The sequence below is a fragment of the Balaenoptera acutorostrata genome, chromosome 13 (genome assembly GCF_949987535.1).
Source record: "Balaenoptera acutorostrata chromosome 13, mBalAcu1.1, whole genome shotgun sequence".
NCBI classification, from domain to species: Eukaryota; Metazoa; Chordata; class Mammalia; order Artiodactyla; family Balaenopteridae; genus Balaenoptera; species Balaenoptera acutorostrata.
The window spans coordinates 48,935,927-48,963,508 of NC_080076.1; the positions used below are offsets into that span (position 1 = coordinate 48,935,927).

Genomic DNA, 27,582 nt, shown 5'->3' on the forward strand with positions numbered 1-27,582 from the left:
ATTGCACAGTTTGTCTAGCTAGTTGGAATTTATTTGATCCTGGTGCTTTGTAGACTTCCTTTCCACAATTTCTAGTAAATTGAAGTCCCTGAGTTTGTTACAATGTTCTTTTAATCTCCTAGGAAATAATGAACCACAATGCAAAACTCCCTATTCAATGTACCAAAACAGTCATGCATGGAATGATTCCTCACGACCTCAGTAAATGGAGTGTGTGTCCTTATGCAGCCGGCTTACTTTCAGAAAGTGACTTAGGCATTGGGGAGAATCATGCCCAGCATGTCATTTTAGATGTTACTGCATAACAGAAGAAATAGGGCAGAGGGAAGGCATTGGTGGCCATAAAAGAAGTTTCAGATGGCATCTATGTTACTTATTATTTGCATTTTATATCAGTGAAGGTCTAAAGGGATTCTTTCTTTGAATCATACAGTGAATTTGTCTTCTAAGTATATGGAAACATTGAGTCTTTATACATGTAAATTAAAAAAAAAAATTTCCTTTCAAGCATCTCAACCGTGTTCAGTATTTTTTGAATTGAGTACTGTTCTTATCAGTAGTGGTTTTTTTGGTTTTTTGTTTTTTAAATTATTTATTTATTTATTTTAGGCTGTGTTGGGTCTTTGTTTCTGTGCAAGGGCTTTCTCTAGTTGCGGCGAGCGGGGGCCACTCTTCATCGCGGTGCGTGGGCCTCTCACTGTCGCGGCCTCTCTTGTTGCGGAGCACAAGCTCCAGACGCACAGGCTCAGTAGTTGTGGCTCACGGGCCTAGTTGCTCCGCGGCATGTGGGATCTTCCCTGACCAGGGCTCGAACCCACGTCCCCTGCATTGGCAGGCGGATTCTCAACCACTGCGCCACCAGGGAAGCCCATCAGTAGTGTTTTTAATCAAGTCTAAATGATTACATGTTGCTTTGAAAAAGTGGAATGAAGATTGATGGAGAAGGTAAATATACCTTCCGTTTGGGGGATGCTGACATGAAGTGTGACCATTCATTTTCCATGTCTGCTATGTCTAGGAACATACGTGATGACGGTCACTGCGATTGACGCTGATGATCCAAATGCCCTCAATGGGATGTTGAGGTACAGAATCCTGTCCCAGGCACCAAGCAGCCCTTCGCCCAACATGTTTACAATCAACAATGAGACTGGGGACATTATCACAGTGGCAGCTGGACTAGACAGAGAGGTAAGCAACCGACATCTGTATTTGAATTTGTTTGTAATCTTAAAAGTGCACAGGGTCACATATAGTTTGTCTCCAGGTAATAACATCTCCACAAGATTATTCACAACACTCACGGTCACGAAGAAATCTGTTGTACTCCTTTCTACAGAACTTCAAGTTTGTCAAATGATCTATGTATACTGGATAAATCATTGCTAGTCCATGTAATATTTAATGTGATCATTGACTAAGTTATGCCAATAACCCTCTGGCATCTAATTTTTACAGTTCTTGGCATTTTCTGTTTTCCCTCATATTCAAAGGTTTTGGTGAGGAATTAAGTGAAAAATCATGCCCAAATATACATAAATTTAGGATAATTTTTAACATTCATATTTCTAAGAGGCTACAAATAACATGTATGATGAGTTTCTTTGTGGCCTCCTGATTTAGTGCAGAAGAGATGGTCTCCTTCCCTTTAACTCTAAGATTAACTTATTTAACAGGTTTGAACACCAAGAATGGCATTCATTCTGCTGACAAGCCTTTAAAGTTATAAATGCAGAGAAACACATTTCTGGCCTAATATTTTGTTGCAAAGGCATAAAATCTTGACAGTATTGAACTATTATGTAGTATCACAGGCTGAGAGGGAATAGGTATTTCAGTCATTCCAGATCGGTCATCTCGCTGTGACAGACCTGAGCCCACCATACTCCGGCACCCTGCTGTGTTTTGTTCACATGATTCCTTCTGCCAGGAATGTCTTGCCCATTTTTCTTGATCTTGAGCCTTCCAATTCTTCATGCTGCCATTCAAGCCCTGCTTATATCCTTTCCTGAAAACTCTAGCCCTCACAAAGTTTTTACACCCTTTCTCCATTAGGTTCTGACCATTTTCTTAGAGATTCTCAAGGTCATTATTGACCATCGGTAATCACTGTGTGAGTGAATAATCCAGGTGCCAACTCATAGAGATCCGTGCTTGTAGATTTCTGGCTGAGCCAGCTTTTATAGTGATAAGACCTCATATTATGTGTGTCAAAAGGAACCATTAGACCTACCATAATAAATATTATTGACAAGGATTTTAGGAGTTGGTTTTTATGACGCTTCACTTGCCTTAGTAAGTAGCACCCACTTGAATTGGATTGAAGAAAACATTACTATTGCAATTCATTATATACGCAAGATAGTGCTAGCAACACTTTAATAAAGTACTATGAGCCAATCAAGATTACTTAATTCACAGCTGAGCTGAGACCTTACTTAGGAGTTAGATGTATGGCTATTACATTGTGCTTATTAATTCCCACGTGTCAACAATTCTTCCTCTAGGAATGTTTTGCACCAGAGATTGTTGAAACTTAGTTTTTGCAGTAGTACCTTTAGTTCAATGATATTTGGAACACGTATGTCTTTACACCTCTTCCATTTCTGTATGAAATACTATTCTTAAATGTCAGTAAATTCAGCATGAATGCTATATTTTATATGAGAATATGGTATATTTTTTAATATTGTCTCTTGAGTGCCAGGCTGCTCACATACTAAGTAGGTATAGCTCATCTCCCAAAGCTAATATTTCTCTTTCATTTCACACTCTCATTGTGAGATACAGAAATGGGACTTCATCTTGTTTTCATACGGTAATATTCCTATCACATTTAGCCTCACTGTTTTATGAAAAGCAAGAGGCATAGAGAATGAAAGATAGTTTTGCCAAAGCAAACCAACTGTATTTAAAAATCAAAGAGACTGTATTTAGTTTAGAGGGTGAAAGACGGAAGTCAGGCTGTACTTTGGGTAAGTATGTCTTGCGGTGAATGGAAGCAGCTATCCACGACCCGATGAAATGAATGTGGACGTGAATTCGAAACTGGTGAATCACGGGTTAGATACAGTATGAGAAATTGCTCCTTAACAGTGAAATTATTAAACACAACAATGAGTTACTGGGGAAAATTACAGAAAACCTTCCTTTCCTGAAAGTCATTTAACATGGGGAAAATGTATCTATCTTGGATGGTTTATGGTAATTCTGCCTGAGGCCAGGGGTACATTATTCTGACTTCTCCGGGCCTCTGTGCAGGCTGGAGATGCTTTTATTTCTATTAGAATTCACAATTTTCTTTATGTCGAGTCATTTCCGTTGTCATCCTCCCAGGATGGATGACACCTTTAAGTGATTCCTAATCACTGAAATGCTTACTGAGATTCAGCTTTTTATTTACCTTTCATCTCCAGGTTTAAAAAAATTCCAATTCTTGGGGTTTTTCCAGGCCTAAAGCTGTACCCACCATACTTGCCAGTCTTCAATTTTTTAATCTCCACCTGATTTCTTTTTTTTTTTGGTTTTCTAAATACATTTTTTAAAATTTATTTTATTGAAGTATAGTTGATTTACAATGTTACATTAATTTTTGCTGTACAGCAAAGTGATTCAGTTTTACATATATCCTTTTTATCAGTTTTATAAAATATTCTTTTTCATGTTCTTTTCCATTATGGTTGATTACAGGATATTGAATATAGTTCCCTGTGCTATACAGTAGGACCTTGTTGTTTATCCACCTGACTTCTTGTTGCCTGACTTGGTGGTACCTATTCCTGGCATTTTCTTCTTTTCTCCAGCTTTTATATGTCCATCTCCTGCCCTTTTTGGTCAGGACTACTGATGAGTTACCCTCTGCTTCACTAGGTTTGAATAATTCTGGCTTTGCCTGTGATGGGCTATGTGACCTTCAGTGTATTAACCTGAAACCTCAGCTCCCCCATCTGTAAATGGGGGTGATAATATTACATCTACTCCATGGGACGGTTGTAAGGATGACGTAACGCAAGGCGGAAAGCATTCAGGACAGTGTCCAATACGTATTAACTCTCATTTTCCCTGCTGCCATCATAAATCCATTCTCAGCATCCGGTGGATGATCACCATCACCTTGACTCCTCATCATAATTTTTCTTATGATGAAGAAAGAATTATGCTTCCTGTTTTCCACGCCAAATAATACGTTTGCTCGTGCCCTCAATTCTGTGTTCTCTCCTGAAGGAATGTTCTCCTGTTTTCTGTGGTCTTGGTCTTCCCTCCTCTGCAGGTTCCCTCCTGCAAACCCCACTGGTTCCTTCATAATCCACAACCCACAGCATGAAGTCAGAGCTCTTTAACGTGGCGCTCCAGACCCTCTAGGACGCTGGTCCCAAAGCCTTCTTTAGTCCAAGCTCCTAGAATTCCTTACGTCCTGCTAAGGAGCCAGTGGTGCCCTTCGCCCATACAGCCACATGTCAGTCCTTGTACAGATCTGAACTTTTCTGTGCTTCTCTGTCTTTTGTTTCCCCTGCCTGAAGATTTCTGTCCCATCTCTCTATAGAGCAGGCTAATCCGCACTCTCCAAGAGCCGGTCCTCAGCCCCTCCCCAGGGCACACAGTGGCGTGTGTTCCTCCAGATACACAGAGACCGTGTTACATGGACATCATATCTGCCTTCTAGCTCCCGATATTCATTGAGGTCCATGTGCTCCTCTTCTTTTCACCTTGAACAGGAACCTGGAAGAAAAGTTCAAGGTTTTCGATTTTCTTCTTGTCAACACCAGACTCCTAAGAAGGGCAGCCCATACTCACCTCTCACTCCTGCCTTGTCCTGGTCTCCTTGGAATCTGGCTTTCCACCTCCTTCCCCCACTCAGGATTCACTCAGGCCGTGCATATATTCCCACTTGCTTGGAGGGCACTCATATAGCGCAACCATTAATGGTACAGACTCTGGACTCAGAGAGACCTGGATTCAAATCTTTTCTCAGCTGCTTATGACTCAGTGTCAATGGGCAAGCTTCTCTGGCTCCCTAAGCCTTGGTTTCCTCCTCTGTAAAATGGGGATGAAAACAGTCCACCTGCCTTATAGGTTTATTCTGAGCACTAAATGAGACACAATGTATAGTGGGGCGCATAGTTAGTGCTCCTTCGCAATAAATGTTACTTTTTTATTATCAAGGCCCTTAGAACAATGCCCCGATATACAGTAACCATTCCAAAAAAATTTTTTAGCCCACAAACTTACAAGGTAGATAGCACTGTCAGCCCCATTTCACAGATGAGGGAACTGAGGCTTTGCATTTAAGAATTTGAACAGGGTCACAAACCTGCACTTCCCTCCCAAGTTCTCAGACATTCTTACTTACTTGTCCATCCTTGAACTCAATGCATCTTTTCAAAAGCAAACCTATCATCTCCCTAAATCTGTGCTTCCTGAGGAATTTTCTATTTCATGTGATCAGTGGGCCACCTCCCCAGTTTCCCAAGATCATGGTCTATATACCTCCCTTTCCTGTGCCCTGCCATCCATCCACTGATTGATTTAGCCGTCAAGTTCCTCTCAGTTTACCCCCAGAATGCGTCTTGCATTCATTCCTCCCTCCAGCCTTGGAGGACTGGTTGAAGGCACCCTATGAAAGGTTCCTCCCATCACTTCTTCCTTCTCTCACTATGGTCGCATTGCACATTTGGCCCTGTGACCCATTCATATTTGTCTCTTTCACTTAATGGCAGCAAAGCCATCTCTGGTTTTGTTCATTATTTTGTCCAGGTAGACATTCATTAGATGTGTGCCAAATGGATGACTGAATATTCTCACCTCTTCGTTCACTTAGAGCACTCTAGTTCAGTGCTCTAGTTTCAAAAGTGCGGCACACAAGTATAATGGTTTTAACTGATACACGTAGGGAAGCCTGTAGGGAAAACCAGAGACCACAAGTCTTTTAGATGCTACTCCATCAAGTAGAGACTGCCAGAGCACAAGCATTGTATTGTGTTTAGTTTTAGAGTTATATTTATGGCAAGTGATGCTAGTTTTCCATTTACAGTACTTTTACAATAAATTGTTTTTTAAAAGGGAGTTCACGTCAAGATAAATAGTAAGTGACTCATGGTGTGGAAATACGAGGATATAGGAGAATTGGGAAGATGGTATATGAATCAGCTTAGCGGTTTGGGAAACAGTGAGCTAGTTTCTGCTCCCAGTATATATGTTTTAATGAATAAATGATAGCTAGCCATGTAAATAAGGAGATGGTTTTTCCCAAACCTGAAATGATTTTTATAATATAATGCAAGGCCCGAGGTTTCCCATACATTCATCCACCAGCTACAGATTCAAAAGCATTTGTCCCTTGCTTATGCTGTGTCAGGCATTACGCTATATGCCAGGGACATAAACGTCTGCAAAGCAATGACCCTGGGGAGGGGTGTGGGTATGTGTGTGTGTAGCCGGGGAGGACAGACAGATGGACTGATAACAGCCTCAGAAACTAGAAACAGTGACAGAGGTGTGTCCTGAGTAGGCAAACAGCTCTTTCTCAAGGACTTTCAGAAGTCATCTCTGAGGTGACTTTAAGCTTCGTGTTTGCTAGGCTCAGGTAAAGGGGGAAGGGTATTCTGGGCCAGGGTTTCTCAACCTCGGCTCTGTTGACATTTTGGACGGGATAAGTCTCTGCTGTGGGAGCCTGTCCTGTGCATCATAGGTGTTTAGTAGCGTCTGTGGTCTCTACCCATTAGACGTCAGTAGCACTACCCAGTTGTGACAACCAGAAACGTCTCAGGTTATTGACAGATATCCCCTGGGGGAGATGTAGGGCAAAATCGCTCCAGTTAAGAACCACTGATTCAGGCAGAGGAAAATGCCAAATGCAGTGGCGCAGGGATGCGATAGGCATTTGAAGATAAATACAGACAGCTCAAGGTATGGGGTCAGTGAATGGAAGGTGAGAGCTTTGGTGGGAAAGGTGAGTCACAGAGATGAAAGGATTGACAGCAAGCAGAGGGGTTGAGACTTTGTCCTTTCTAGAACAGAAAGCAAGGAAATGTTTTTAAGCGAAGTCCCCTTGATCAGATGCGAAACTATGAGGGTGGGAAGTCAAATTCTTACGAAATCTAAATGTCAGTCATTCAGAACCAGATGCCAAGTGACTAAATTAGGCAAGAAGCTCTAAATAGTTTGGTTGTCTAAAACATAGACTGTGATGACTTCCTTACTAAATGTAAAAGCATTTTACCAATCAGGCACTTAAAATTGGAGATTATATTATTTACCAAGTTGGTGTTTTTCTTTACTCGAAGAAACACTGCATTTTAGAAATAACAATGTTCTTTTGTAACTTAGATATCTCAAGACTAGCTTGAAGCAATAGGAAATTTCAAGTATTAGCTACTGAGCCCAATATTTCAGCTCAGTGGAAAATTGTACATATTATGCTTATATAATTCTAAAGATCACTGTAAAGTAGACATTAACAAAGAACCATATCTCCAGATAATACCTATGTACATTTTTTATCTTCTGTTAAAAATACCATTTTTTTTTCTTTTTTGAGAATGTTCATCTGTTTCTGCAAATAGCAGACAACAAAAATGGCATTTCAAAGTCATAACAAATTTTTATTTTTCATGATTTTTCAGCTGGGAGGCTGAATTGAATGCCCTACAAAATTCTCTTGTTAACTGTGAGAGCATTAAGCTGAAATGACACTCTTGATTGGGAATGGAAATCATTGAGAAATATTTTAGCCTATGTAAGCATTATGGTGAGGGGTTATGGGTTAAGAAAAATTTAAATGGCTCAACCAACACTGTTCCTTTGTTTCTTTTTTTTTTCCAATCGAAAAAGTGGGTGTTTTTTTTGAAGACAAAGGAAAAGGAACTGAAGTAACTGCTAGAGATTGGCATCTTGGTGGACAGACACTAAAAATTGAATGTGTGAGGTTTGACTTTCCCTCCTACCCCTTTCTTTGCCTTGCCTTTCTCACTAACAACTAAAGCAAAAGCTACAATTTGTGTCTGTTCTCCCTAAGCTCCAGAAATCCCTCAAGAGTGGCCATTCATAATGTTGGCTATATTCAGAATTAGCGAAAACTACTCTTTGCAGTGACTGTTTATTTTTGTATGAAGAAGTGAGTTTTGTTGTTCAGGATGTTTTAACATTTTTCAATGATCTATATTTTTTATCTGTGCCAATTTCCACAGAGATTTCTAATGATTTTAGGTATTTGTTTTGTTTAGGTTTTCCTAATACAGAACTTCATCAACTAGTGCTGTAGACATCTCAGACGATCTCAAGATTTTTCTCTTAGATACATTACAGCTGAATATGGCTCCCCTTTAAAAACTTCAGTCTGGAATCTGAAAGCAGTGATGCCTATTTGATATTAACCATCTATATGAAACTGTATCCGTATTCATTATAGGTCTGTGGACCCAATGAGTGTTATGCCCAAATAGCAGTCCACTGAGTATGCAACTATTAAATACCTACTGTGTTACAAAATGAAGGATATAGACATAAACCCTTTATTCTGGTTTTGACTTCATTTAACAATGTCTCTCTCCTTTATAGTTGTAAATAATATACACTAATGGAAATTAGGAGAAAATTACTGTATCAACCTTGTTATAATAGAAACAACATCTATAAGGATATATAAAAGGAAAGCATATATACTTCATGAATTATATATGCTTTCTTCTCTCTCTCAAGTTTCTTTATTGTTTTCAGTATCCTAAACAGAGTAGAAATTAACGTATGAAAAAGTAAATACAAACCACATGACTTGAATGCTTGATGACAATGTTGTGAAGTTCAGAAGAAAAAGAAAGGTTGAGACCAGATGGAAGTTTCAGCTTCGCAGTGAATTTCACACATCTGCCGCGCTTTCCTTTCCGCCAGTAGAGGTGAAAACATATAGTTAAATCTCTCTAGACAAGGACCAGACCTGTGCTTCACAAGTTAAAGTAAACTCCACTTGGGAAATTTTGAGTCCTGTTAATCAGAGTGAATAATGCTATGCTTTCCGTGTGTAATCAAGAGCCATTTACAAAACAACTGTTACGTCTTCTTGAGGAATTAGTTTCATTTCAGTTGTTATCTTTATGTCTTTTTAGAAAGTGCAACAGTATACGTTAATAATTCAAGCTACGGACATGGAAGGCAATCCCACATATGGCCTTTCAAACACAGCCACGGCTGTCATCACGGTGACAGATGTCAATGACAATCCTCCAGAGTTTACTGCCATGACAGTAAGTACAGACTGTCACTCACAGAAGTCTAGGCCTGTGGTCCATTACTGAGAAGTTTTGTCATGAATAATAAATGCGTTAAACAGAGCTGGAACTTGCTTCATTCTTCTCATTGTAGAATGGCTACTGACTCCTAAGTTTCCTGTCACTTACGCCAGGGTTTTAAATAAGGCACCGAAGTAATTTGTTTTTTCGTTCTCTCCAAGTCCACTGATAAAGTTGTTAAAACGTGCTGCCTGGAAGAAATGCCCTAAAAAGACTTGATGCTGTTATAACAAAATATTTATAAATATCTTCAGGTGCACGAACCACGTGACTGATAGATGCTACTTTGTCAGCATATAATTATGATCTCTTGAGTAAAATGAATTCCTTCAGACAAGTCCTTTCCTCCTACCCATGCCCCCCCACCATTAATCACTCACAGAAGGATGCTAATTTTAATAGTAATGAAACTGTAACATAATTTCAAAAAAAAAAATTTGAGGGCTGAAAAAAGTTATAGTATTTTTAAAGTCAAACATAAATGCTGTGATTACCTGCATTACTAATCTCCTCGTTTAGTGTGGATAATAAAGATTTAATGGGGTGGTAAAATCAGGGCAGTGTGGTCGTCAAGACACACTGTCCTTCAGCCATGCCTGTCGCTCCTCTGACTGAGCTTTGTCTTTTCTTATAGTTCTATGGCGAAGTCCCTGAAAACAGGGTAGATATCATAGTTGCTAATCTAACTGTGACGGATAAGGATCAGCCCCACACGCCAGCCTGGAACGCCGTCTACAGAATCAGCGGCGGGGACCCCGCCGGGCGCTTTGCCATTCAAACCGACCCCAACAGTAACGATGGCTTAGTCACCGTAGTCAAAGTAAGTGCGATGGTCTCTCTCATGGCCACTCTGCAGCAACCCATATATGCCACCTACCCCTTAGGTTGTTATTGAATCTCAGGACTTTTTTCTTTTGAACATGTCTGAATCTGAGTTAATGTATTTGGAGGAGTCACGTCTGTTATTTTTCACTTACGCCGAGGCCAACATAGATGGTCTCACTTTATCCCTGGAATATGATTGTTTTTCAGTCATCGGGGAGTTTTAACAGTGAAGACAGGACAGCCCTCAACAGTGCTGTCAGTGCCATGGATGTGTTAGTGATATGTCACATCATGGATTTTTGATGGCCAATTGATAGCTATTAAGAAGGATGCCCCACACGTACTATTCTTATGTCTACAGGTTGCTATTAGAGTATTGGCTCAGGGAACAAACCAGAAAATATCACAGACGTAAAACAGAGCGAGTGTAGGCAAGGAGAGGGCCTACGCTCTTAAAAGGTTTTGAATTTACATTGCTTTTTTTTTTTTTTTTTTAAGTATTAGCTTGCACTTCCTTTTGTTTTTTTTTAAATTTTTTATTTAATTCTGGCTGCGTTGGGTCTTTGTTGCTGCACGCGGGCTTTCTCCAGTTGTGGCGAGCGGGGGCCACTCCCTGCCACGGTGCGCGGGCTTCTCATTACGATGGCCTCCCCCATCGTGGAGCACGGGCTCCAGACGCACTGGCCCCAGCAGTTGTGGCTCGCGGGCTCTAGAGCGCAGGCTCAGTAGTTGTGGCACACAGGCTTAGTTGCTCTGCGGCATGTGGGATCTTCCCGGACCAGGGCTCGAACCCGTGTCCCCTGCATTGGCAGGCGGAGGTCAACTACTGTGCCAGCAGGGAAGCCCCTACATTGCTGCTTTTAAGTGCTATTTTCAAGACTTTAAGAAATTGGTTCTTCTGATCCTTAATTGTCAGAAAAAAAATAGAACAAAGCTGAGCGCCGGAAGTAAAAGGGATGTTAACTTCAAGGGTAACAAATAGATGGTGCTAACGGATGGAAGAGCTCTTTGAAGCGATCATCTCTTTTTAGCCACCCAGGGAAGAGAGCTGCTTCTTTGCCTCGCATCCCAACATTCTTGATTCGTAAGGGAACCTGAATGTTGGTCTTACAGAGAAAGGTGTACCAAGGGCTCCGTTGCCAAGAATGTTATATGTGCGTGAGTAGAATGGTAATCTCCCCCTTGAGGTGGGAGTGGGAAATTCTCTGAACACAGCATAGTGAGTGACAGCACCACCCTCTGTGTTCAAATCCCAGCTCTGCCCTTTGTAGTGGTGACAACATGGCAGGTTTTTTAAGCCTCAGGTTCTTACACAGACAGTGAGGAGATAACTGGTACCTAAGTCTCAATGTTGTTCCGTGGGATAAATAAGCTTAATATCCATTAAAGCTCTTAGCATAAGTAAGTGTTGTCAGGGATGTTTCATGGAGCTAATGTGCTTACTCAAAAGAATTGTCTTCTTTCCTGGCTCCTTGACCGTCTTGTTGAAAATAATTCAGAAAGGGAAGTTGAACTGGGGATTGTAGAGTGAGAGGGAAGAAACTCTGAAGAGTTGAGTAGGTGGTCTAGGTGAAGAAACTGGTGTGGTCTGTGCTAATATTGTGGCTTTCTCGTAGCTGCTGCCCTTGGTCCTTCTTAGACTCTCCAGGATGGCATGAGAGTTCTCCAAGCTCTTTTTTTCATACTGTTAATGCACAGTAATGCTTATCTGCACCTCAGCTAGAAGAAGATCAGGGAAATTAAGAGGGAAAGTCCAGTCTGGTCCCTTGACTCCTGGTAACTTTTCTATTGACAATGGGATTCAGTGGAACTCTGGAAGTTAATATTTACATTAAGGTTATTTGTGCATTGCCTTTATCTAGAGTGGCATTCTTAGATTTGGGATTTGTACAGACCAGTAAAATCCCCAAAATTATTTTGGAAAACAGCCAGAAAAAATAAAGTTTTTAGTTTGCTAACTAAGGAAAAAATAAAAGTCCTTCTACCTACAAACACTACTGTTTATTGAAGGTGTATATGTGTGTGTACTCTAAAATGTATACTTCAAATTATGAATGATACTTTTAAATAGAGTAAGTTTAGCTTTATGAGGAAAAAAAAATCACATTTTCTAGTTTTTGTTTTGTCCACTTCATCACAGACTGGTAAAAGCTTTCTTGGATGAGGATTGGTCTTTGTACCAATGTTTGAGAGTACAATCTACACCATCATGTTCTCACTTGATCCCAGATTATTTAGTATTTTTTATTTTTGGTCAACAGTGCTGTTCTTAAGAATAACTAAGTTGTTAGATGTAGCTAAATAAATGCAGCATGCAATAGTAATAAGCATTATTTTGTGAACATAAATCTTTGAAATGCCCAAGATATATAAATATCTTCTATAAGTAGGTTAAATTGCAATAAATGTTTCAGTCAACGGCCATGCTAATGCATATTTTCCAGAAATTTGAGAGCAACCTATGGTGTAGTGAATGAAAAATTAATGTTTTAGAAATGGAGTTGCTAGAAGGATAAACTGCAGAATGCAAATATTCTTATTTCCTGCAAAAATATGGTTTCTCCTTTAAAAAATTTTTTTTATTTTTCCAGCCAATCGACTTTGAGACAAATAGGATGTATGTCCTTACTGTCGCTGCAGAAAATCAAGTGCCATTAGCCAAGGGAATTCAGCACCCACCTCAGTCAACTGCAACTGTGTCTGTCACAGTTATTGATGTGAATGAAAACCCTTATTTTGCCCCAAATCCTAAGATCATTCGCCAAGAAGAAGGTCTTCATGCCGGTACCATGTTAACAACGTTCACTGCTCAGGACCCAGATCGATATATGCAGCAAAATATTAGGTATCAAATGCCATTTTGTAATTTACGTTCTGTTCTATGCTGTGCACAAAATCTATTCACCATCGGAGTGAGAAATTTTCATTAGCACCCAAACTCCTTATTACAAGATTATTTTTAATTCTTTGATGAAGTTTCTTCAGCGGCTCCATGAGTATATTATATCGGAATTATAAGAATGGATCTACTCATGTATTATTTAAAGAAATAAGTTTTCAGCCTCTTTTCTTCTGTCCTCTTTCCTTTTTTAAAGTCTTTAGTAATAATTGAGCCTGTGCTTTTATGCCAACCATCACGTAAAGCTTCTCCTGTGAGTAAATAGGGGAGTCTCAGAAGCTTATAACATTTATCTCTTCCCCGCACATCAGGAAGAAAAGAAAACTCATGCCAACACCAAGATATAAGAGCTAACTATTTTCATCCCTCACCTGTACAGTGATTATAGGACTTACAAAACATATCTGTAAAGATTTCCAGCCTCAGCAAAGTGTAATTTATCCTTCCTAATGCGGGAGTAGATGGTTGGCAGAGTATATTCCAAGTGACTATTATCCGTCGCTGGTGATGGTAGCTTTTAAAATTAGCTCATATTTTATTTAACTTCTTTCAGAACTGTTGCTAACAGATAAATAACTGCGTATCTTCTTCATTTCTCTATACATTGGAATCAAGATAGAGAAATAGCTAGTGCATAGGTATTCTGGACTCCTGGAAATTTTTACCTCTCAAAACAGGATATGTTTTCCAATTTGTCTGTTGGTTTCCCAAGCTTGAAAAGCTTATCCCCACCCCAAATAAAAAAGGAGGTTAAGCTGATACAGATAAATCTTCTCAGACCATGGGACTTCCCTTGGAGGGTGTAGTTCTGAGGCTTGGCCCAGGTGGGAAGATCCTAGGAGGAATGGGAATTTGGGGGGGGGTCTCCCCACTGTGACCACATCTCCACCATGATGAGGTGGTAAACATTTTAGGAGTGTTCTGTGATAGAAAATTCAACTTCTATCAAAATTTCTCTTAAGCCCTATACCTTAGGACTCCTGCTCACTTAGAAGATATATTTGAGCTATTTTTTCTGCACCGTTGCTATCTTATGAACTAGATAACAGCTTAAAATCAGATCTGTCAGATCCCCCTTAACCCCAACCTGCAGTAGGGAGACTGGGCTCCTCGTCTTTCCCCTGGAACACCTATGCAATGTTTCCTGTGCACCTGCCCACGCAGCACACAGCCTTCATGTACCTCCCCAAAGCACTGCCACAGAAATTCTTTCCCGCGTTACAGCTGCATGTCCAACCATCATCTACAAAAATGCAAGTTAACGCACTGGTTTCATCTGGGACAAAACCTGAAAAATAGGCTTTATTTTTTAAGTGTCATGTCAAAAATATTAAATGTATTGTGCTTTCATTTTGTAGATACACAAAATTATCTGATCCTGCCAACTGGCTAAAAATAGATCCTGTGAATGGACAGATAACTACAATTGCTGTTTTGGACAGAGAATCTCCAAATGTGAAAAATAATATATATAATGCTACTTTCCTTGCTTCTGACAATGGTACGTAATTAAATATAGTCACTGTATTATCCTGGATGTTGTTAAGAGCGTAGAGCCTTATCACAAATGCATCATCAGGAAATGAAGTTTTCTACAAAACCCAATTGTCTAGAAAAGTGACCTTCATTCTTCTAAGGCCCCAATTTCTATTTTCCATTTCCACTGGGCTTTCTGTGATACATTCCCTGTTTTCTGTAATGAATGTTCCCAATGTCCTTATACCCTCCGTGGTCACCTAGTATTGTGATCACAAGCCTTTGTGGTTTTTCTGCCCTGCTGCACCTTGATGCCTCAGTGGCCCAGACACTGTGGTTTTTGAGGTGGTCTTTTTTATATTTCTTATAGTCAATGTGTTTGCTGCCATCAGTTTGTCTGTATCTAGCATTCTTCCTCTTTCTAATTCTCTACCTCTAGTCTGCCATAGGCTAGGAAATTCTAAATTTCATGCATAAACTGAAATAATTGAGTACTTGAGCTTTTAGTATGTTGGTTTTGAAAAACATAAACATATAGTTTAGCATCTTTTTTATTTCTGGGTCTCTGCTGGATTCTAAATGGCTGATACTAATAGAGAGCACTTTTTTTTAGATATGTAAGATGAAAATGACTCACGTTAAACTGGAGTTGGACTTGTTTCAGCTCTCAATATGACATGGTTTAAGAGTGAAGCTTTGAAGTTCCACCTGACCCCCAGGGTCCAGACTCCAGTTCTATCATTTTCCAACTGCAGGACTGGCAACAAGGTTTTAAATCTGTCCATTTCCTTTTTCTGTTAAATAGGGATAATGGTAGCAGTATATAACTCATAGTGTACAGGGGAAGATAACAAGGCTTGTACATGTAAAGCTTTTAAAACAGTGCCTGGCACAAACTAAACACTCAAATAAACATTTCTATATGTGTTAATAGTTTTAAAACTGAATCATGACCATCTTTTAAAATCATTTTAATGTTGGACTATGAATGTTAGCTTCTAATAAAAATAGTAGGCTTTTCTATTTGGTGGCCGAGATATGCAGTTTGAAAAATGTTGCATATCAACATTTTTGATAAGAACAGTTTCAAAGAACCTTTCCAAATCCTGTATAATGAGATTCAATGAGATCATTATCTGTCAGAAATCTACAAGGTGACAGGGCCAAAGCAATATTTCTTATCCTTTCTAATATGAGACCTACTGTTCAAATATTTAGAATTGAAACTTGACAGGAACCTCTTCTGCCATTTCACATCAAAGCACAGCATTCGTGTCTGTTGTATATTGTCTCGCCGTATGTAAGTGGTAGCTTTCTCCACAGTGAAACTTAAAGTAATATATCTTGCACCATTATGTTGAGATTTAAAGAGCTATAAAATTATATGTATATATGTTAGTTGTGAGTTACAACCAGATTATTCATTCACCAACGTAGATTGTTTTCTACTTGAAAAGGTGTTTGATACAAGAGAGAAGTGAGCAGTTAAACCTGTGTAGCTGTGATGCTTTGCAAATGCACTTGACTTTAAATCACAAGACTGGATTTAGAGCCCCAGTTCTGCTCCTTAATAATTGGACAAGCTATTAGAATCTCTGTGCCTTTGTTTCATTATTGATTGTTGTTTTTGCTGCTTGCTATTCTATGAAGTTGTTATGACAGTCAAATAGTATTAAATGTGATAATAAATGTGAAACTAACTCAAACTACAAAGAATCATAGTGGCTCTGGTGGTATTAGAATATCGTGAACAGCCATCCTACCACTCCACCTTAACCTCCCTGCTCTCAGAGCCATCCGTACTCCTTAGAGAGGTCTGTGGAGATTTCTCCGTGTCCCCTCCTGAGGAGTGTATGTGTGCACCTTCCTCGTTTCATGACCTTGGGCAGGTCACTTAAACCTCTGGGTTTCAATATTCAGCCTTATTTTGAAAATTCCTATATTTCTATTATATTAGATTTATACAATACATATAAATTACATAATTAAACATAATTGTCTTATATATTTAATTAATATTATGTTTATATAATAATGTTTTCATTACATTTTATATATTTGTTATATATTTATTTATAAATATTTATAACACAGCAGAGTCCAAATCACCAGTCTAAATTTTCACAAGTGATAAGTACAGAGACCGCATTTTATAGTGGAATGAGAACGGATTTGGGGTCAGGCAGACCAGTCTTCACTAGGCAACCGTACCACTTCCAAGAGGGTGCGACCGTGACCAGTTTACAGAAACTTCGGTGCCTATCTGTTTAAACCTACTTCGTAGGATGACAATGAAATAACGTATAGGGAGCAATCTAATGCTTTCTCAGGGAGGTAGTTGGTTGATCAGTAAATACCATGTCTCTTCTCCATGGGTTCCTCCCCAAGATGAGGTCTGTGGGTCCGTTATCACTTGTCTGTAGACTGTTTTCGATATTTCAGAGCAGTGTCTGAGCTTGAAAAGCATTCTCGGGTTCTTTTGTGCACACGGCTTGGTTCTCCCTCAAAGAGTAGGGCCCATGAGATCATGAGCCCGGGGTTCTGCTTCTCTTACATCCCCCAGTGCCTAGAGGAGCACGATGTGCACGGGGCCCAGAGCAAGGACGGCGAGGGCGCCGGATCACCCTTGGCCGGGCCAGGGACGTGCGCATGCGCCTTGCTACCGCCCCTCAGCGCCCGCAGCCCCGGCGGGGGCAGCACAGGGTCATCCTGCAAAAGAGGCATGAAGTGGCCTTGTAGCAAAACCAGTCTGCCGAGATGCTGTGGCAACTACATTCTTCCAAGGTTACGCAGTGATAGGGGCAAGCATCCTGGAAACTTAGAGTTTCACCGTAAGTGAGTCTCAAGGGAAAGAATTGTTAAGCATCAGTTTGTGGTTTTTTTCTCCCTTTCAAGGAATCCCTCCTATGAGTGGAACGGGAACACTGCAGATCTATTTACTTGATATTAACGACAATGCCCCTCAAGTGCTACCTCAGGAGGCAGAGACTTGCGAAACTCCGGACCCCAATTCAATTAACATCACAGCACTTGACTATGACATTGATCCAAACGCTGGACCATTTGCTTTTGATCTTCCTTTGTCTCCAGTGACTATTAAGAGAAATTGGACCATCACTCGGCTTAATGGTGAGAACAGGTTCATTATTTGAATATATGTGCAGTTGAGAGGCTTTGACCTGGCATGAAAAGTTAATTTTAAGTGCTTTATTGTTTTCCTCTTAAATGTGTTTTAAAAGCTACTTAAAGTTTAAATAAGATATTAGAAGCCCTTAAAGACAAAAAAAAAACAAAAAAACTTGACAGTGCAGGATAGTTGAAATCTGCTTTATATGTACCATTCGGGAGTAATACGTTCTGGAAGATGCCATGTGTTTTTGAATCGTATAACGTATGAACTATCAGACTGTATTTTTCCCTTTTTTGTATAGGTGATTTTGCTCAGCTCAATTTAAAGATAAAATTTCTCGAAGCCGGGATATATGAAGTTCCAATCATAATCACAGATTCGGGTAATCCTCCCAAGTCAAATATTTCCATCCTTCGCGTGAAGGTTTGCCAGTGTGACTCCAACGGGGACTGCACAGATGTGGATAGAATCGTGGGAGCAGGGCTGGGCACGGGCGCCATCATTGCCATCTTGCTCTGCATCATCATCCTGCTCAGTGAGTACTTTCCTCCTCGTCTCTTAGGTGTAATTCTTGTTGCTTCTAGGATGTTTAGCAAAGTAACTTTTTATTGTCGCCTTTCATCGTAACCTAACAACTCTCTTCCACCTCTGAGCATTTTCTAGCAGCCAAGCCCACTTCAGAATGAGAAAAGCCCTGAGCATCCTTGCAAGCACTTACATGTTTGCAGCAAACCCAGCCAGCCTACCTCTTTCATGCCCTGTTGCAGTTTTCTGATGCGGATCGCTTGGGGAGCTGTAGCAAACTCTTTTCCTAGAAAAATATTAGACAGTGCTCAGTTGGAGCCCCTCTCTTAGGATGCGAGTCTGAATTCATGGCACGTAGTTGGTGATTTAGGAAAATAAGTATATTGCTTTCCTTTGCTTTCCTTCATATAAAGTGCAGTCAGCAACCTGCTCCAGTCATGCAAGGATCAAGGTATTTGTTTTTGCCGGGCTGCATAAAATAGTGAGAGATTGTACTTCATACAGCACACTGGATAATAGAAATGATTGCACAGCTCAATAAACTGTCTGTCTTTAGAGCAAGTCTAGATTAAGGAATTGCTCCTTTGTAAAATACTTTGCAGTCTTTGGTTCAGTGGAATGCAAGGAATTAACCACTGGAAAGTACTTTAGGAACCACTTGGAAGCATGCAGGTTGAAAGAATAAATTGCCTGGACCCTGTGTTGTATTGTTGAATAGCAGCGGGACTTAGTTTGTTGTGCGATCATGCTATGCACCAATCACTTTCTTGAAAATGTTGGCCATTTCTTTTATGTTTTCTCCATTTGCAAGTGTTCTAGTAATTTAGAATCCTGTCCCTTTTTTTTCTAAGCAATTACTGTAGAAGGCTAAGCATTTTTTACTTCCTGTGTGGAGACTACTTTGACTATAATTTGAAACTTACATGCTATACTAATAATCCACTTGCTAGATTTAGCCCTGGAACAATGGCAAATGAGATCATGTATCTGGCTTTACAAGGAGGATATTTACTTTTATGGCCAATAATAAAAATGTGCTCAAATAAGAGTCATTAAATCTTTTGCTTCAGGATGTAAACTGATAGCCCCAGATTTTAGAAGGAATGTGCACTAGATGTACACTTAAGGATATGTTTCAGTTTCAACTAACGTGGGGCATATACGCCAACCTTATCAAGAAAGACTTAGAGCTGATGGATTGTGGCATGAAGGAGTGACTCAAGCCATTTTGAAGGAAAATGAATCAATGCTGATTTTAACATCAACGCACTGGAAAATTTATGATTCTAATCCTGCCACAGAAATGTAAAGCATGAATGCCTAATGTTATTTCAGTGCTCAAACTAATCCCCTGGCCTTCTTACCTGAAACATGCAGTTGAATAGGAAAGGGGAAAAAAGCACAATAGTGCAGTAGAAAGACCCAGGCCCTTGGGAGTCAAAAATCCTCAAGATCAAGTCGCTGATCCGGGTCTAGTGTACTACCAAAGGCATCTTGGCAAGCACGTCCTGTCCTTGACAAGTGCCCTTCTCTCTGATTTGGGGAGTAGAATGATGGCGGATCAACTGGAATGAAACAGCAATTAAATAATGAGTGACTATTTCACTTACTGTTGTTTGCTGTTGTAAAATTTACAAGCCATTATATTAAGCGTATCCTATCCTCTAGCAAGACAAAGTAAAAGACAGAAATAGTTTTTGTCCCCATTTGTAGATGGTAAAACTGAGGACAGACGTCCACTCAGTGAGTTCCCAGGGCACCAGTTTGCAGAACCCGGGTCCTCACGCTCTAAACCTAGCGCTCAGGGCCTCTGCTTTGTCTTGTCTCTGGTCATGTGAGGCCAGAAATAGGTAACAGTGGAAGATGCATTAGAAGTTTTCCAGCCATATAAGTATACATTTTTAATGTTGAAGACTGTGATTAGATAGGTCAGGTTTTAAAAATTACAACACTGTATGTCTTTACTCTCTTTCTGCCTAGTTCTTGTTCTGATGTTCGTAGTATGGATGAAACGTCGGGATAAGGAACGCCAGGCCAAGCAGCTTTTAATTGATCCAGAAGACGATGTAAGAGATAATATTTTAAAATATGACGAAGAAGGTGGAGGAGAAGAAGACCAGGTGAGCAATGTTTTAAATCTTTAAATCTCTAAGTGAAATTTTATCATCTTAAAATTAAAGTGGTGGGGAAAATATTAATACATAGAGTAAAAGAATGGGATCAAGTTTCTTTTCTTTTATCACATTATCAAACACTTGGTGAATTCTTTCCAACCTGTGCTGCCTATTGATTTTTTTTTTTTCCAAAGTGCCAAATGTCATTGTATTTATTTTGTGAGAAGATCATTAACATTGATTCAAGGAGCCCAGGATTTACACCTAATACTAATTATATCTGTACTGATAAAAATGTTTTTCTTTACAGTTTTTCTTCATTGCATATCCAAAATAAAAGTTTCTATGTTGGAATTTGGATATTTATCAGTATGGCAGAAAAAGCACAGACTATTCATTTCATAAACATTTACCAAGCACATTCAATAATCCAGGCACTATTTTAATCACTGGGGAAACAGAGGTGGGCAGAGCCAACAAAGATTTGCCCTCAAGAGTCTTACTTTTTTTTCTTTTTGGCCACTCCGCACATGGCTTGCGGGATCTTAGTTCCCCGACCAAGGATTGAACCCGGGCCCTGGCAGGGACAGTGCAGAGTCCTAACCACTGGACTGCTAGGGAATTCCCAAGGGTCTTACATTCTTGAGAAATATTTGCGGATAGAGACAATATCTAGTTCACCTCTGTACCTGTGATGTCTGTCATGGTGCCTGGCTTATAGTAGTTGCTTAATAAATGTTGAGCTCCTGACTCGTTATAGAATAACATGAGCTTCTGTGTGTACATAAGGAACTTCATCCCTGTTCAAGGATGGGAATGACCAATAGGTGGAAAATGAAGAATTTTATCTGCTGGGAAGCAACATTTTAGATATCATTATAACTAACACTTTCAAGGTCTGTACTACATACCAGGCATTCTTCTAAGCACATTAAATGCTGTTACCTCTTAAATCTTTGAAAGCTGTGTACTGTATTGTGACTATCTCCACTTTTGTGTTAGAAAACAGATCCTAGGGATTGTTGGAGTCTATAAATTCATACAACTAGGAAGTGATAGAGGTAGGATTTGAATCCAGGTCTGTCTGATGCTACAGCCTAAACTAACTATATAGTTATCAATATATAGTTCCTTTTGAAATTATCTGGAAGGTATGAGTATAATCCATGAGCAATCACTGTGAGAGGTATTTCTTAGATACATTGGATAGCTCTCACTTCCATATACTAATGCAAGTGTTGGGGGTAGTAGTCAGGTAAAGAACCCAGAATCCTTGGGTCTTGGATCATTATCAGTAAATTCAAAATACTCTGTCTGCAGAGTATATACGTAGACATTAGTGATAGGACTGTTAACTTGAAAAATTAATTCAAGCAAATTTCTGAACATATGTTCTCTGTCTTCTTTACTCCTTTGAGGAAATAATATATCGCTTTTTGTTTTACAAAGCACATTCACACCCATTGTTGTGTTTCATCTTTGTGGCAGCCCATCAGAGTTTTCCATTTTCCATTTGAACAGGTTTTGTGATTTGCTCTCCAAGTCTGTAATTGGCAGAGTCAGAACTCAAGCCCGAATCTTCCGATTCCCGATTCCATGGTTGGTTTACAATACCTCAACTGTCTCATTTAGAAGAGATGCTTATTTCAAATCTGTTGAAAACTTGACTCATGTGTAAAGCTGTTTTGAATACTGACTAATTAAAGTGGCTCTATAAATATACCCCAGGGTTTCTTGCTTATAAATGTCTTTGGATATTAAAATTCATGTTTGGCTTAATCCCTCATTAATCTGTGCTTTCACTTTCCTGAGCTATGTTCAAGAACAGCAAACGTTATACTGATCACATTATCTCATAAATCTTCTTTCAGCATTTTATTTTTCATGTCATTGTGCATAATTTTCTAGGCATAAACCTAAACCCAACTCAGTGAAGCTTTGGTAAAAATAGTAACAACTAGAAGGACACCAGTCATGACTTGATGCTGCATAGAATCAAGAACCAAGATATTTCTCAGATCCGAGGGTCTGGACCAGGGTACTTGATGTCAACTGATCTGGCTTTTTCTCCTCCCTTCCAATTCCTTTAAGAAATTATTTAATGAAATTTTATTCTTGTAGTTATTTTAGGAAAGACTTACTTCCATTACTGACTGTGTCCACTTAGATTGATGCTTGAGATCAAATGATATTGCAAGATTTATTAAAATTGTTATCACCAATCTTCAGCCTCTTCTTTACCTGACCCAGGAAATTTTCTCTGCTCCCAGATCAACTCTTGGGCACGAATGTGTCGCTTCCTACCCGCTTTCTTGATAGTCCAAAGACTCTTCTGGAACTTGCTCTGGATTGACCTCAGTGGCTCATTTCTTTATTGAAATAGTGCCGGTCTTCCTGTGGCGTCTTTCTGTTGCCTCTTGGTTCTTTGATGGCAGTTTAGTCTAGATCAAGAGCCTCCACCCATTCTCTGATCCTGTTAACGATTCCCATTTGCAGTTCTCATTATAGAAAATTGTGACAAAATTAGATAATGGGTTTTTTATTCACTCTAACTTTTACCTCATAATAGCGGAATAAAATGTGCAGCATAGGAAGGCTACACCGAAAAGTTCTGTCTCCTCTGCCTCTAAAGTGGTTCATGGAATCCATTCACTTTTACCATCATCCAGGCCGCTGCCTTCACTTAGGTCAGAAGCATCACTGACCTGCGGCAGCCTCCTCATGAGTGTCCGGTCTCTGGATGCACACCCCATCTGCTCTTTGGAAATTATCAAATCCAAACTCCCTCCTTAGTATGACAGATCTGTGGCCCTGCACCCACCCTTTGGTGGACCCCCACTTTGTGCACTAGGTAAAGGCCTATGGGAAGGAGCTGGTGGTAGGTACAGGCTCCCCAAGAATGTGACTCCATCAAGCCTATATCCACTCATGGCCACTAAAGTTTCCTTCAGAGTCAGGGTGATCTGTCCTTTTACCGTTGAATGACTCTTCTCACTCTTCCTCCAGGGATAAGAGCAGTTCTGGGTCTTCTTTCTCCTAGAAAGGGCTTGCTGGTTTCTTTATTTTCATTCAGTTAGATCTCATTATGTTTTTAGCTATCTTATGTTCTCAGAAATCTGTGATTTAGTAACATACCTGGCTTGTTCTCAGCATTAGAGTGTAAATGATAACCTCATGCCTTTCTCTATCCCAACCAGAAGCAGAAGGCTTCCTCCCTGTTTAAGAGTATAATCATCACTCATGTCAACAAAGCATGTTTCCATTACCCCAGAAACTTACTGTGTACCCCCGTCAGGCAGTATGCCCTGTGTCAAAAGTAACTAGTATTTTTGATTTCTATCACCACAGATGGGCATTACCTGGTTTTGGATTTTATTGTAAAAATGGATGTCATACAGTAGGTACTTTTCCTGCCTGGCTTCCTTTACTCAATATTTTATCTGTAAGATTCATCCATGCTACATTTAGAAGTAGTTCATTTCTTGTCATTGCCAAATACTGTTGTGTTGTGAGGATTGACCACATTTTATTTATCCATCCTACTACACTTGACATTTGAGTTGATCCAGCTGAGTTATTATGAATAAAACTGCTATGAATGTTCTTATGCCTGTGTTTTGGCGCATTTCTGCTGGTATGTGCTCAGGGATTGAATTTCTAGGTCCTAGAATGTGCATATATGCGCAGCCCTCAGTACAATCCTGCCAGTTTTCCGAAGTGATTGTACCAGTTCACACTCCCCCGGCCACAGCGGCATATGAGACTTCCAGTTGCCCTACATCCTCACTAGCCCTTGGGTTTTTTCAGTCTTTCAAAATTTTAGCCACTCTGGTGGTATATGCCTCATTATGACTTAATTGGGATGTTCCTACCAACTTACTTGCCATTTTGATATCTTCTCTGTGAAGTGTCTGTTCAGCTTATTTGTTTACTCTTCTATTGGGTTGTTTGTCTTTTTCTTATTGATTTGTAGGAGGGCCTTATGTACTATGGATATCAGTTCTTTGTCGGATAAATGTATTATAAATATCTTCTATTCTGTAGCTTGCTTTTTTATTCTCTTAGTGGTACCTTATGATGAAAAGAAGTTTTTAATTTTAACGAAGTCTAATTTATCAGTTTTTTCCATTATGGTTAGTACATTTATACCTATTTAAGAAAACTTTGTCTCCCTGAGTTAATGAATACCCCCCAAAAAAAATCTTGCCTTCTTGAAGCTTTATGGTTTTACCTATTATGTTAAGTCTGTGATCCATCTGTAATGGATTATTCATGTAGTATAAGTAAGCCAGAAAGAGAAAAACAAATATCATATATTAACGCATATTTGTGGAATCTAGAAAAATGGTACAGATGAACCTATTTGCAGGGCAGGAATAGAGAAGCAGACGTAGAGAATGGACATATGGACACAGAGGGGGAAGGGGAGGGTGGGACAAATTGGGAGATTAGGTTTGACATAAATACACTACCATGTGTGAAATAGCTATCTAGTGGGAACCTGATGTATAGCACAGGGTGCTCTGTGATGACCTAGTTGAGTGGGATGGGGGTGGAGGGAGGTCCAAGAGGGAGGGGATATAGATATACATATAGCTGATTCACTTCATTGTACAGCAGAAACTAACACAGCATTATAAAGCAATTATAGTCCAATAAAAAAAAAAGATATGGCTCAGGGCTCTTTTGTTTTCCTCCTAGCTGGCTATCCAGCACTGTTTACTAAAAAGATAACCCATCTCCACTGCACTGAAGGGGTCCGTTTGTCATAAAGCAGGTGGTTATATATGTATGGACCTGTGGGGTGGCTTCCAGATACTCTGTGCCGTACTAGTTGTCCTATTTGTCTATTCTTAGGCCAATACCATGCTGTTTTCGTTACTAGAGCTTTCTAATATATCTCCCTATCTGTTAGGATATTTCCTCCAGTAGAATTCATCAAGATTTCTATTTTAAAGTTTTGGATGGATTTTACCATTTACTTTTTTTCCTTAAGAAAAAGAAACACTTGATTTAATACTCCTACTTTCTAAGTGAATTTATGCCAAATGCTTCTCCATGTTCTCAACAAGATGCCATTGCTTTTTAATCTTAAAATCATAGCCGGTTCCTGAGAAGTTCAGTTTTGTGACGTGTACTGTATACTATTGTCCATAATTCACATGTGGCTCCTTGTTAGAAATTCTGTTTCTCTGAAGCGTGCATTAAGCCTTTTTGGCAACAGATTTTGGCTCATATTTTTTATTGTTTTTTTTTTTTTTTTTGAAGACATTATGTTTTTACAAGAGTGAGCCCCGGAAATGGAATTGGTGCCGTGTTACATCCTAGACACGTTCTGGTCGATTTTTATTACACGTAGCTGGCATTTTACAGAGCACGGGTGTTACCTCCAGATGTGGTTGGAGGCTGTACCATAGGAAGCAGACAGCTTGTCATGATCAGGCTGTGGTCTGCTGGACGTCTCCGCCAGACAGTCTTTCAGAATCATCAGCTTTCAAAGATGGGTAGATCTCAGCGGTCAGTTTAGCTAGTTGGTGGAGGCTCGTGGCTACAGGCAAAGGCAGGTCTGCAGCAGCTGTCGCCAGGAGGCTATGACGCCTAGCCTACAGCTGGCTTAGCCAAAATTCTTATTCTTCCTGCCCAGAGGAAGTATTCTTAAGGAGCTGACCGATTAGAAAGAAAACAAAGCAAAACAGTCCTTTACAAGGGAGCCTTTATCTTCCCTGCTGTTGATTAGCATCTCTGTTTAAGTTCTGTGCCAAAACACAGGTTGCTAGTTCCTTTAACAAAATAGCTAAAGATATAGAGCCTAAGAAAAGAAAAACAAAACAAATAAACCGAAAAAACACCTCCATATCTTCTCTCTTGTCTTGTGTACAGTAGACTTTTCTCGGTGCGTGTGGGTATTCTGCTCTGGTTTCCATTGTCACGTGACTAGGTTGGGCCTGTCTTTGAAACTGGCATTAGATGTGTTCTGAACACAACCATTATTTCCTCACAGTGCTGTTGGCAGTTGGACAGACTCAGTATAATGCCCAGTCTCTTTTCAGAGGGTGAGGTCCCTTCTTTATCTGCTTCGCTGCGGTGATCAGGGGGGGCTTTGGGTGGTTATCAAGTCATGTTTAATTATCCTCATTAGTAAATGTCCTTCAGTGCCCTTTTGGTCAGTGGAGCTGGTTGCAGACACTGTATCCCTTTTCATGATCTTTGTATCTGGCTCCTTCGGTATCAGCATCACTAATAAAATACGGGTGAATGTACAGTGTAACCGCCTGATAGTTCACTTCTCCTGGAACCATCCCCTTTTAGCCCCAGGATGGGAAACAGAAACTGTTAGCTTCCTGCTCTTCAAAGCTTAGACTTAATTACGATTACTCTTACATTAAACAAACATATACCGAATGTGTATTATGTTTATAATATTCACTAGTGCTGTCTTCAGACAACCTCTGCCTAAATCTCTCGACATTATACAGCTTCGTTCTCCATAATAACAGCAGAAGCTATTGTTGGGGGGCGGGGGGTGTGTGGTAACCTACGTATTAGGCACTGTACTGAATACCTGTACTAAGTGCTTTATATTCATAATTTCATTTGACCCTCCCCCAGTCCAGCAAAGAAGGTCCCCACTGTTAGAAAGTAGTGAAGGTGGGGATTAAATTCCAATAGGCCTGAGCCCAAAGAAGATGGTACCTTCCTTGGCAAAGCTCAAGCTCAGCCTGGCAATGAAAACAGTGCCTTTCAGAATGTCATCTGAATTTATCAGAAGAAGTCCGTCCCGTCCTTGAAGTAGGCTCCGGGATCTACAGTAGTTTTCTCTGCTCTTAAAATTTAACTTGGAAGATTTTCCGTTCCCAAGGCCTTGGGCTGTTTGGGGGCTCTGGGTCTGTGAAAGAAGGTGTTGCTACGCACGTTCGGAGGTTTCTCCAATGACAGTCAGTGGACACTGGGAGCCTTAGGACCACAGCTGGTGGTTCAGGGGAACAAGGGTAGCAGTAAGGGAGCAGGCTTGTCATCTGCGCAAGCAGAGTCAACTCATCTGAGATTAACGCTGACGCTGGTCCGAGCTGATCCTGACGGAAAGTGTGAATAGCTGCGTGAAGACGCCACATTGGTTTCCTCTGGGTCACTCTTGGATTCTCAGCCCTTGTTATCCACTGGGTACCACTCTGAATTCCCATACCTACTGCTGCTGTTGAGCATAGCCTCACAATTGGCTAATAAGCTGTTTGCTCTCAGTCTCTTGCCCCAGGGCCCAGCACCTCTTGGGCTCAGTAGGCTTCACATTCCAGGCCGATGGGGGCTCTCAGAATGCCCAAATTTGGTTCC

General features: G+C 40.1%; 1 protein-coding gene across 1 annotated transcript in view; it reads left to right on the plus strand.

The window, feature by feature from the left end:
* The window catches only part of CDH2 (cadherin 2), a 213,711-nt gene that overhangs the window by 161,245 nt on the left and 24,884 nt on the right, over positions 1 to 27,582 (plus strand). Inside the window, exons 7-14 of the mRNA XM_057527082.1 lie at positions 1,019 to 1,191; positions 9,102 to 9,239; positions 9,919 to 10,104; positions 12,701 to 12,954; positions 14,367 to 14,509; positions 17,380 to 17,613; positions 17,916 to 18,149; positions 20,120 to 20,259. Of these exons, the coding sequence (XP_057383065.1) occupies positions 1,019 to 1,191; positions 9,102 to 9,239; positions 9,919 to 10,104; positions 12,701 to 12,954; positions 14,367 to 14,509; positions 17,380 to 17,613; positions 17,916 to 18,149; positions 20,120 to 20,259 (1,502 nt within the window). The remainder of the gene's footprint in view (positions 1 to 1,018; positions 1,192 to 9,101; positions 9,240 to 9,918; positions 10,105 to 12,700; positions 12,955 to 14,366; positions 14,510 to 17,379; positions 17,614 to 17,915; positions 18,150 to 20,119; positions 20,260 to 27,582) is intronic.